Source organism: Poecilia formosa, unplaced genomic scaffold (assembly GCF_000485575.1).
Source record: "Poecilia formosa unplaced genomic scaffold, Poecilia_formosa-5.1.2 Scaffold253, whole genome shotgun sequence".
NCBI classification, from domain to species: domain Eukaryota; kingdom Metazoa; phylum Chordata; class Actinopteri; order Cyprinodontiformes; family Poeciliidae; genus Poecilia; species Poecilia formosa.
In genome coordinates, this window is record NW_006800192.1 from 59166 (window position 1) to 71844 (window position 12679).

Below are 12679 nucleotides of genomic sequence, written 5' to 3' on the forward strand. Positions count from 1 at the left end.
AATTTCAACAAGACGTGTTACAGCATATTGACCCAACACGGCAAATTGTATTTTGCAATTTTCAGTCTCCTTGTCCTTCCTTTTCACATTTATTTATTCTTTTCTTGATCGTCAAAGAAAATTTCAATGAGACGCACCAAAGTCTGAGGCCGTGAGTACTTCTGCAGAAGACTGTATTATCTGACAACACTACACGATAATTATGTACTCACATCAGCACTGCTCTTGCCATATTTAAGGATCCCCTTGTCCAGGGAGAAGTATCTCTGTAAGGAGAGAAAGTGACAGTGAATACACGCGATGTAGCTGGAGGGATGTGGAGCGTTCCTGACAGCAAAGCGGGGACTCTGCTATAACTCTGTAATCGTGACAGAAAAAAAAAAAAACTCTTGATGATGTCTAATTAATTTTTCGACAGCAAGATATTTGTCATCCCGGACCCTCCTCTTGTGTCTGCCTGCCTTTATTACTCCTCCTCTCGCTCAGAGTCACTCTTTCTCTTCCACCAAATGTAATTCTCAGAGCTCTTATTGTACATCACGAGAATCAGACTGGTGAAAGCCCAGAAATCCGACTTGAAGTCAATACTAAACGCAGTATAGCAACCAACAGGCCATCAGCTAATGCGTCTGAGTGGAGCACCGAGATAGCTAAGCATTATCTTCCGAGGAAAAGCTTTCAGACTGAATGTAAACAGGCGCTGACCCCCCCGGTCACATGTGACGCTTTCCAAGGGTGGAATCATCTGCTGCATAAGCTCATTCAATTAGTTCGAAGCGCCCATGAGGCGTGTCAGCAGGACTGGAAAAGCAACATGAAAATTGTGAAGGAAAGATGTAAAATTGAATTGACCTGCAGTCATTGTGGCTGGAAATAATTCACTCCAAAGGGAAGCGTAGCATATTAAAGGAAACTTAAGGAGCTTGAAATAGTTTTATTTTACCTTGTGCCAACCTTTCATGGGCCACTTCCTCCTCTTCAGCATGTAGCCCTCCTGTTTCTGCGGCTCCAGGACATTGCTGACCCCCGCACGCAGACCCTCCACTATTTCCCAGCTGTCCTGCAGGCACAGATGGACAAAAAATATGCAATTGTGATGCATCTGCTAAACGTCGTTATGGTATTGATTACAATTAATCCAGCTCATCGTCATAGCATCTCCGCTATTAGAATACAATGTACTTCAGGCATGGGCAGTAAGAGGGAATGGAATCTTTCCAGTTCACCAAATCTATATGTGCTCAGCTTAATGCTATGCAAGGAGCATTAAGCTGAGTTTTAATGCATGGCACTTAATGGCATAATGGTCTGTCAATTGTTACATCCTTTGAAGACGTGGTATTGCACTGATGCTGTGATGACAACTGCAATTCAATACATTATGCTCTAAAAACTGTATTAACCTAAATTAATCAGGTCAGACACAGAGGAGACAGATACAGAAAGTTTTAACTTACGGTGCAAAAATCTTCATAGTTCTGAAACTTTTTCATGCTTTGTTGTGTTACAACCACAAACTCAAAAGTATTTTTTACTGTGATTTTATCAAAAATAACATCGCATCGCAGATTACGATACAAGAATGCTTTTCTCCAGCAGGCATAGGGAAGCTGATCAAACATAGAAGCCCTCTTAGAAGACTTCAGATTGGGGTTCAGGACAATAGACCTAAAAATACAACCTGAACTACAATTCAAAGCTCAGTAGAATAGTCATGTGGCCCAGTCAAAGTCAGATCTGAATCCCATTTCAATTTATGAAAAGCTAGAAAATTGATGGTCACATCTTGCCCCCCTAAAAAAACCAACAACCAAAAAGGAAAACATATTTAAATCACAAAAGTGTTTGAAAATGATGTGCCACTCTTCTTCAACTAAACAAATGTATCTTCTTTTGAACTACATTTATCCAAATTAAACACAACAAAAGTTGTGGGTGAAGCCTAACAAAAACTGAGGAAAGTTCAAGGAGAACTGATACTGTAAGAATCAAAATCCTGCTTTGATTTGTTCCATCAGTCATCGGAGGGCGACTGCTGTCGAAACAAAGTGTCCAATGAATGAATGTGAACTTTCACCTCATGGTCCCATTTTACAAAATTAGCCTTCTGGTCGGGTCTGACTGTTTCCTGACTGAGATTAAAAGGTTTAAGTCCAAATCCCCAGCAGGTACAAAGATTGAGATGATATTTTGTCATAAAACTAATCCCCACAGCCATGTTTGCGTTGCAGCAGTTAGATTTCCAGGAAGGGTTTAGAAATGCTAAGAGGAATCTAGAATATCTGTGTGGCAGGGGCGGTATTAGGATGTGGGAACATGGGGGCTTGGCCCAGTACAGAAATAGTTGAACTTGATATGAATGCAGTAAAGTTTAGAAGTCATTCGACATTAAAACAATATAGGACGTATTAGTTTTCTGCCTAGGCTGGATTTAAAAGAAAAGTGATTTTTAGCAATTTCAACAAAAAGTGTACCACCCTCTATTTGGTTGAATATTGTCTGTCAGAAGCTAAAATCAAATAACTACTGTTTGGTAGTGCAAAATGTGCATCTGTAATACACATAATCATAATTTCATGTCATCATTTAAGGTTCTGTTTCGTTTTAGGTTAAGATTTGTCTTGATTTCAGATAGGGACCAATTTCTTCAACAGCTCTTCTTGTGCGCTCCACTTTGTTCATTCTTATATGATTTTGGTTTGCTCCCTGCCTCTTTGTCACACCAGGTATCTGTCTCTAATCAACCACCTACAGGATCTCTGTGATTATTCTCCTCTCTATATGCTGTGTCCTGAACCTTTTTTAATATTATGGTTTTCCATCACCTTTATCATCTTCTCCTGCTGTTCTAATTAATGAGGAAACAACGTCTGATCAGTTTTACAATATTTAAATGTGAATATAAATCTAGATTGCCAATGACAGCTCACAATAGCTAAACCTTAAATGTTTTTGTGGCACTAGTTCCCTGTATCTGGAGTAATCAGAGAGGAAATGGACAGAGAAGGAAGGTGGAAAGACGGGGAGCAAAGACCCCTAGGCCAGGAATCGGACCCCAGATGGCTGCATTAAGGTCTAATGGCTTCCATATATGGGGCGCCTGGTCTACCAGCACCTCTATCCGTCGTCCTGCCCCAGGGACAGGGACAGCTGACGTCATGCTGGAGTGGGCCAGTTGTTAAAGCTCGAAAAAGATGTTGCTCTGAGCAGCAGTCGCATCTAACAATCGACTACAACTTAAATGCCACAGCAATCATCAAACGTAGCTGCATGATATTTACCCACTGTTAATGTTTTTACGTCACGGCTGTTTAGACAGGCACTGGGTGTTTGGAAGGGGTCTGAAGTGACTTGCACATTGTTGTCTCAGTGCATGCCCGTCCCAGTTAAGCTAACAGTATCTGTCAGGCAGGGGTGAATGCTGAAGGTGAGAACATCTAAAAAAAAACAAAAAAAAATAAAAAAAAAAAAAAACAGGAATGAGGACAAAGGACAAAGCTGGTGGACTGCTCTTTGAGTCCCCCCCCCCTCTCAGTTTGTCATGAGCCCCTCCTCTGACAAAGTCACACTGTGACTCATTATTGTAGCACGCTGACTGGACACTTCAAGGTCAAGAGACTTCTCAAAAAGAAGCGGTGATATGGAGCCCAGAGGACAAGGGCTTCTTACTAACGCCACTTAAACGGAAACTGTAAATTAAAACGTTTCATAGCAGGCTAATTTATTGTTTGTCCTTGAGCTCCAAGTCTTGACCTTCAAAGCTTAATGTTCTATGCTTTTGGTCCCAGCTTCTGATTAAATAAAACAACGAAGAATAAATTGTTACATCCTCTGCTCTCTGTTAAATATTCTTGCTTTCAAAACCTGAGAGCCACTGTGGCTCTTTCTCTTTTAGTGTCTTGTGCTGATTGCAACAGGTGGATCCAGTGCACTACTGTCACAGACTCAAGCCATCTCTTATCTCCTGCGGTCTCAGCTGCTTTTTCCACGACTTCACTGCCAGGTTGGAGAGTCAAACACCTGCTGTCAGTGCCTAATCCAATATTTCAATGTTTCGGATGGCTGGATTTGCAGTAATCCTCCCTTTTTCCCCTTTAACTCCCAGGCTTTCTGGCCTGTCCACACCTGCATGATTCACCGTCCAAATCCACTCTGAATCAGTTCATCTCTCCCATCAGTCCTGCTTTATTCTGCTTTTCTGACTAACAAAGTCTACTGACTCATTTCCTAATTTGGATTCAAATGAAAACATATCATCCTTTGTAAATTAAACTCCCTACTAAATTTGGACATGACGTAATTTTTCATGAGTTACAATAAGGAGCTTTGTCTGATTTAAGCTTACAGGGTAGAGATCTAAACATACCCTCTTGCATAATTGCAGAATTATTTTTTTATTTTGTTTTTGTGGTTTTCTGTCAATGGAAATACCTTCTCAGTTCCTCCATTTGTTATTCCCATTAAATAATCACTCCAAAGTTTGTCTGGTTGATAATCCTTGAATGATATTTAATTACTTACATCTCCCAAAAGGAAAGTCTGTTCTATAGTAGTAGTTAAAATTAATAGGTCTGCTGAAAGAGGCTTGAAGCAACCCTGTTAAATAAAAAAATAAAATCTATTGATTGTTTCTTCAAATGATTTTCTGTTTGCCTGCCCCTGACTGATCAGCTTAAATATAAGAGCTACAGGGTCCCAGTAACAGCAGTGCATGCTGTGGATTGCTCAAAAGAAGAATGTTTCAAGGTTGTTGTTTTTTTTAAACATTCTTAGGAGATTTTGGTCGATACTGAACATAACAGGGTTTCTAAAGATTTGTCGACTTAGCATCTGTGATGCAACTCTTCAACTCTATCACATAAAGATGCTTTACTGGACTGAGATCTGGTGACTACAGAGGCCAGTGGAGTAAAGAAAACTTAATTTCATTTTAAATGGCTCACTTGTTGCTAAGGGGTCCATGGGAATAAAGCACCCTACCTCCACCACCATCAGCCTCCAACCACTGAGCATTAAGAATGGTGTTTTTGAATGTCTGGGTTGTAACGTGTGTCTAATTATTTGAGTCTTCCTTTTCTCTTGATACAAACAACTGTGACTCACTGGATATTTTCTCTGTCTTTGAACATTCCCAGGAAAGCCAGGCTCCAGTTTCTCGAACATAGCTGCCTGCCAAAAGCAACCACATCACATCCTCATTGTGATCCTCAGTTTGGGCTTCAGTGAGCCCGCCCTCAGCTGCAGATGCCTCAATGCATTGAGTTGCTGATTAACTTCTGTTGACAAGCCGTTAAAAAGATGTAACTGAAAACATTCTCTTGTTACACTACAGGAAGGGTTTCAACTCCAGTCCTCGAGCATCAGCGCCCTGCAACTTACAGATGTGCTTCTGCTTCAACACGAAGGAGTCATACAATCCGGTCATTAGCAGGACTCTGGAGAGCTCGGCTGCATGCTGACGAGGTAATTCAGCCGTTTAGTTCAGGTGTGTTGGACCAGTGACACATAAAAGTCACACAACACTGGCCATTTGTTATTATCATTAACCTTTACTTCACCAGGAAAATTTCATTGAGATTAACAATCTCTTCTACGAGAGAATCCTGGCAAAGACCGGCAGCAGCACACCGAGTTTACAGAACATTCAAAGCAAAACAGAGAAAGTTTGCACTGTCATAAACAAATTAGTTGAAAGAGTCCTTGAGGACAAGACCCCTTAACAATTGACTGTAAAGAGAGATTTGTGACCATGTTTAGTCATCCTCACCTTGTGCCACAGACATTTTTGCTAAGCTGATTTAGGTAAGTTAGCGCAAAATAAAGAGCAACTGAGTCATACCAAGTCTCTTCTTATTCACCAGGCAAACTGCTAGCTGAGAAAATCAGTCATCAAACATCTCTCCCTCCCTCGCATTCAAATATTGTGAATTGTTACCTGTCGGCTGTCTTGCTTGGACGAGGAGCTGCTGTTGCTCCTCGATAAGGAGGGGATCTTCTGTGACATGGCTGAGTTGCGGTCCTCTGAACTCATCCTGCTGCCGTCTGGCCCGTTCAGGCTATAGCTGGATCACGAAAGGCATTCCCCTGCTGTAAGAAAAAGAGGGTGAAGAGTTGGTCAGAAGAAGAGAGAGTGGCAAGAAATATGCTGTGAATAGGAAAGTCATCTAAAAGGCTCTTAGCGTTCACTGAAAAATGCATAAGGTTATTCAAAGTGATTAGTTTTTCCATCTCGGTGTAGCAGAAACGTGGCCTTTAATGAGGAAACCTTCACTCCGCTCTCAGTATCGAAAGTTAGGACTGGGGGACATAAATTAGGGAGCAATTGAAGAGACCAGAGGTTTAAATATTTCATACTTTACCCTTTCAGAGGGTGATGGATTGTCAGCAGCTCAGATCCCATAAATCTAAATCCCATAAATCACACTTGAAATACGCACAGCAGTGCGGGATCATATACTGCATTCAAAACCGAGGAAAAGTATTGAACTACTCTCTGCCATTATGATACAAAGTGGCCTCATTTTAAAGTGTTTGCTGTGTATGAGAGTGGCGAAATTATGAACTGTCCGATATAAAATCTGGACTAACAGCTAAAGTCCATCATCCAGTCAGAATGTGCTTATTTTTTGCTTTAGCAAAAAGACACCAATAAGAAAATACATAATTTCTGTCAGACATGCAAATACTACTTAATTTGCATAAAGTGAAAGGTAAAAACACATTCTAATTAAGATTAATCCTCCCTTTGAGACACATGATCCGTACATTTGCTATGACTCATTTCACATTGCATCTCCATAATGTGGAAATTAAAGACAAGTGGCACGTGTAGACACTCAGTGAGATGTGAGATTGTGAGTGAAATGTGAAATGATCATTTTAGCAGAGGGTAAAAATATATGGGCATCTTAAAGAAATGTCAGCATTGAGTCCTCTGCCACACAATTCTGGGATTTTATTAAATAATGTTCTCATTATTTGGCAGAATCAGAACATCAGTGTTTTGCCAATTTGATCTAAGAGGTGGTTTGTCAGCCTCTGCTGATCAACATTCAGGTAGTGTTTCTGCACATTTTATGCAGGAACAAGCAGAATGTTAGTTTTACCAAAGATGTGACAAAACATTGATTTTATGGGTCATTAACCCCCTGCTCATCAATGTGTGAAGGGACCATCTGTAAGACTCAAAGACGCAAGAAGCAGCTGGTCTTCAGGTTCAGGTCTTCGTAGTGACTTTGGTGTGTAGAGTACGGTGGGCGCGGGCGGCCCTGAGGTGCAAACCACTTCAACAAATTAAAAAACACAACATTAACGTAGCACAATTACAAATGACAAAAACACAACGAAGCACAATTGCAACTTACAAAAACGCTTCATTAACAAAACGGAAAGGTTATTTCCCAGTTGGAGACTTGAGAAATGGCTGATTGTGGACGACAGTGCTTTTGAACCGGAAGTTATTGCTTGAGCGAGTCGCCCTGTTGTTGCTATGCGCTATAGCGTCCGCCATATTGAAAGTGTCTTATCTGCCAGCAAGCCCATACAACGGGCCGAACTTCGTAAAGTGCCGTTCTGCAAAGTATTTTAAGTTAATAAATGTCACTCACACAATGAAAAAAAAAATTAAAAACTAAGAGCAACATTTCAAACTTTTGATGTGATTATTTAATTGTTTTGGGGCACAATAATTACATTTGATACAACTGATTCTAATAAGTCGTTTTTATTGAACACACACACAGACACACCTTTACAGTGGTGCATTCATGAACATATTAACACAATTCCATAATTCACTGTGCATTTGCTATTTCAAGATATGAATTAAAAAAACGTAATTTCATAAAAAAAATTTACGCATGTTATTGTAAAGACAAACTTTGATAATAGTTGTCAAACTTTAGCTACATATTTTTACTTTAAAAAAATATTTATTACAGTGTAATATAACTGTGCTATAGACAATAGTGTGAACGAAATCTAACAGACTAAATTATTTTTAATGTCTTTACATAAACTGTCTTAATACCTTAATACTTCAAATTGATATCACTTAAAATACACAAAAAGTGAAAGAAAAACGTGTGCAGATCATTACAAATGTATTTATATTATTCTGACAACACAGAGCACAGGCAGGAGTTCAGTCTGCTGGTCAAACTGGGAGCAGTTCGGTGACTGGGCCTTCTGGCTTGCCACAGGTTAAAGCAAATGATAAAAATGATCTAACAGTGCAATAGAAAATACATCCCTGATTCATTCACATTCAGGAGAAAAACAAAGCAAAACATATCATCACCATATGGGGGTATTGACTTAGCATCTAAACAGACATTGTGGAGATTAGCTGCGAAACAGAAGTCTGAAGAAAAACAGCTCCAGCTCTGATCTTTATGGATCTGTCCTGACGAAATCCGCCGGTCTCGGCGCTGGATTAATGTACTTTCAGTCCAATTCAGGTTCGCTGTTATATTAAACAAATTATTTTAATCTACATAAATTATACGAAACATCTTACAGACAACTGACGTACCTAAAGCAACCATGTTTGACCACAGACAAACAGCGACTTGTCTTGCGAACTTCTACGTAACCATGGCAACAATAAACAAACGGCAAAAGCGCCCGTTACAGGTTTTTCATTGCCTCTCCCTCTTTAGACAAACAACGCGGTTTTAAAAAAGTTAGCTAAACTAAGAAAAATAATCAGAGTAGTCAACTGGGGCAATTTAGTTACAAAGGAAATATTTCTTGGTTGTTTAGAAGTTTGTTTCGCCACGGAAATGCAACAGTAATGGCCACAAAGTCAAGAAATTCTGCTCGTAAATTTACGTTATTATCTTTAATTCTTACCTTTGAAAAGTATAGGCAGCGGGTCCACTTTGTACTGTAAGACGGTTTAAAGTAGTCCACGCAGCACGTTCTTTCCACTGCCACTTTCAAGACGGCGGCGACGTAAGTAGGACTCAGCGTGTACGTATTCATGCGAGCGATTTCTCAGGTCTCTCACTGGGTCATACCTCTTTTGTAGCGTTTTTGTAATTTGTAATTGTAATCTGACTTTGAATCTGTCATCTCTGAGCTACATATCGGCGCTCTAGTGTTAGGCAAAAATAAATAAATAAAATAAAATAAATAAAAATAAAACGATCAGTAAACCTTTGTCATGTGGTCAAGTCGCACCAGTTCTTCGTCTCTGAACAGGAGGCTGCGGTTAAGAGCGCAAGGCACTTAGAATGAATCCACAACAATAGATCAAAGAGGCTGGATGCAGAAAAGAGACACAATGTCAGGGCAGGAAATTTTCCAGCTCAATTAATTTTGAATGCCATTAACTAAACCATGTCAGAAAAAAAAGAGCTAAGATTCAGACAACAGTGATTTAGACAGCACTATATGCTGCCTCTCATTTAATCTGCTGCTTTCTTACTATATTTGTCTGATTTATTCATCCACTTTTCTTCTGACCAGACCAACTAAAGGTCTGTGACACAGCTAACTTTCAAGGTGTAATTCTCCCGTCTTTCATCAGTGTGACAGTAGCATCAGACATCAGAACTCCAACAATTACCCCATTTTACTGATGATCACATGCGCCATGGACTCATAGTGAAGCATCCGCTTGCAGAGTAGCTGTGTTTGAAGCAGGAATGCATGGGTGCTGCTTCACTTTACTTAGGTAGGATGAAGAAAAACGTGAAAACAGAAAGATGAGAATACGTAGGCCGACATGGCGAAATGACAAAATCTACATGATATTATTCATTTAAAATGGATTACATTTGTTTTCTTAATGGTTTTATTGGTGCTAGTGGCCTTTACTTGAGTGTGGTCAGACAGGAAACTGGGTAATGAAAGAGGGGAAAGACAAGGTCATCAGGCCGGGACTCAAGCCTGTGATGGCAGCGTTGAGCACTAAGGCCAGCTCATCCCAAGTTACATGTGTGAAAAAATATATAAACTGTAATGTTTATAGTGGAGTTTAAATGTGTGAAATGTGTCTATGAAGAGAGGAAAAGAGGTTGGATAAGTTTTAAGTAGGCTAAATGAATGGGGTGAGCTTGAGGTAATATTGCTCTGTAAGGAATAACAAGTGCTTATTATGTGAGTAAGGATTTTAAATACATTAGTCAGAGAGGAGTTTTCCAGTTTCTCCTACTGTCAGACTTGTGTATGGGTTTTAAGCAAAATTATTGCGATTCTACAAATGTGGAGAAATTGGGCAATAGTGTCACACACTGTTATTGATGATTACTGTTTCAGACTGTGTGAAACCCCTGCTATAGATCTCCTCAGGTTTAATGACTATGCTGTACAAAACAAAAGGACATATATAAACCGATGTTCGTTTTAGAGCCACATCAGAGACAAAAAGATAAACGGTTTGTGCATAGAGGGGGATCACATCTTTTGAAAACTTCAGCAACGTGTGGGTGGGCATGTAGCCACTATTGTTTCATAATGAGAAACCAGCATGACACTTGGACAACATCCGTGTTTAACTAGCAAAACCTAACCGCTCTTCTTGATTTTCTCACTTTGTGTGTTTGCTCAGCTTCCGCAGAGTAGTTTAACTTAATTTAGTTTATTTTTGTCATTAAGAAGATAGGAATAAGCAAAAACTAGAACAAATTGTGCAGCCAGTAAAGGATGGCATAACTAGACTCCCAATCAAGAATTTGGAACTTGGAAGAAAACTCTGAATAACACTTGCCAAATATAAATACAGTTTAAATCGCATGGTGATGCACTGAAAATGTTAAACCTGCTAGTTTCTCTGTAAGCATATAAATAAATAGCAAAATAAAAGTACAACGTAGAATGTGAAGAACTATAAACCAGAATGGCTGAAACACAGTATTTGAAATATATATATATTTAAATGAACGTCTTAGCATCGTCTCTCCTCAGAGCTCCAGGTCTAGGAGGGGAACCCAGACTGGCCCGTTCATTTCTGAAACCTCCCCTCAAGTCTGAAAAGTCTAGAAATAAGACGAGACAGAAGTAGTTCAACCCAGATCTATTTCTGGTTCACAATGTTGAGGTGTTCAGGGAATCAACTGATTTCCCTAAACATCCATCATCTGTGAGCAAGTAGACAACCCTAGCAATGTAAATTGGGTGTCTAATGTTTAAACTTAGGTAGAGATGTTTTTAAGCCTTGTGGACTGTAGCCCCCGAGCATCTGGCTCGTTTTGATTAATTTCATCGATGGCCAATTAAGGGAGATTGGATATATGGCCTCCGTGTTACATTCCTTAAACTCTTCCATAATATCTTTAATTGCCAGAAACTTTTCAAAGTTCTCCTCCACAGCTGATGCTGATAGTGGAGTTCTTTAAAAAAGGCAAATGAGAGACCTGTTTACAAACTCTGCAAATCTCAGCCTAATCTCTCCCTATGCTGTCCCAAGCACACAGATATAAGCCAAAAGCTTTCCAGTCTAGCTCCTCTGCAGTTCCTGTTACAGATGTTCCTCTGTCTATCCACCGTCTCCAGAGGCTGCAAGAGCAGCACACAAGCCCAGCAGGCTTTCAGGCCTCATTAGGATGTGAGTCACCAGAATGAGAGGCTTTTGGTCGAACCCCCCACAGTGAAGCTTTCATCGGAAATAGAGTCATAAGTTGTAGAAATTACAGTGCTTAATCTCCTATTAGCAGTAGATGTGACAGTGTTTCAGAGAAGTTGGGTAGGGATGGACTCTCATTTCTGAGAAAGGATGAGAGGAAAGTAAAAACGAGAAAGCAGGTCTCCTAGAGTTTAGTAATTAGGAAGGAAAGAAAAAAAACGCCTAATGCAGTTCTAGAAGTAGATGCAATACAGGAAAAGTTACCAGAACGTCTTAAATTTTTGTTAATATGCAAAATGTAACAACTATAGGCTATCCTTATCAGGGTGTTTCACAAAGTAACCAGTGTTTGTGTAAAAGCCGAGCAAAGTGCAGATGAAAGTGTGAATCAAAACCCCGTTTTAGCAGGCTATTCAACTTGAAGTGAACTCTTAACTGAATCCCTGCCTCGTGATAATGTCTCAGCGAATGAAGCAGAAGAAAATCAATGTTGATTTAGTAATGCCTCACAGGTCAAACGTCGCTCTAAGTCCCTCTGTGGTCTTCTAAGTTGTGCTTTCGGGTGACAAACAAATGGTCTCTACATATGTCACACAGGTGACATTGTGCTTGCTAACAATGTTATTTCTGCAGCCCACCAGCAGTTCTTGTCAGCCGATTCTTCTTGTTTAAACTGATTTGATGCAATGTAAAAGTTGGTAAAGTGGGTGGAATGCAGAGTCCTCCTCTCGCTCCATATTATTTTAATAACCTAAGCCTGACCTTTCTACTACTTCTTCTACTTCTAGCACTACTGTGCTAGACCAAGAAGCACAGTGGTGCTTCTTGGTCTAGCACAGTAGACCAAGGGGTGTCAAATTGAGTTTGACACCCCTGATATAGACCAAGAAGCACAGTGGGCCACACTGACGGTAGAAATCAGGAGTGCATCCCTGCTAAAACACACCCCAGATAAAAGGTTGACTTCCCTCATTCAGTTCTGTAGAGGCTTATAATGAGTCAGTGGTCCAGGTGTGTTAGAGAATGAATCCATCTAAAGTTGCAGATGGTAGCTCTGGAAAACTAGATTTGGGCACCCCTTGCATAAATGTATAAAAATGTATAAAAATG

The 12679-nt window shown here is 40.0% G+C and overlaps 1 protein-coding gene across 5 annotated transcripts in view; it reads right to left on the reverse strand.

Annotated features, from left to right (window-relative positions):
* osbpl3b (oxysterol binding protein-like 3b) overlaps positions 1-12679 on the reverse strand; it is a 41244-nt gene that overhangs the window by 19332 nt on the left and 9233 nt on the right. For 2 of the 5 annotated variants that reach the window (XM_007569954.2, XM_007569952.2), the window contains exons 2-4: positions 5936-6087; positions 944-1060; positions 213-266 (exon numbers count right to left, since the gene is read on the reverse strand). In XM_007569954.2, coding sequence (XP_007570016.1) covers positions 213-266; positions 944-1060; positions 5936-6031 — 267 coding nt within the window. In that variant the 5' untranslated portion in view covers positions 6032-6087. Of the gene's footprint in view, positions 1-212; positions 267-943; positions 1061-5935; positions 6090-8534; positions 8633-8853; positions 9085-9159; positions 9265-12679 lie in introns of those variants that run through there. The other 3 variants (XM_007569953.2, XM_016680691.1, XM_016680692.1) reach the window with 3 other exon arrangements.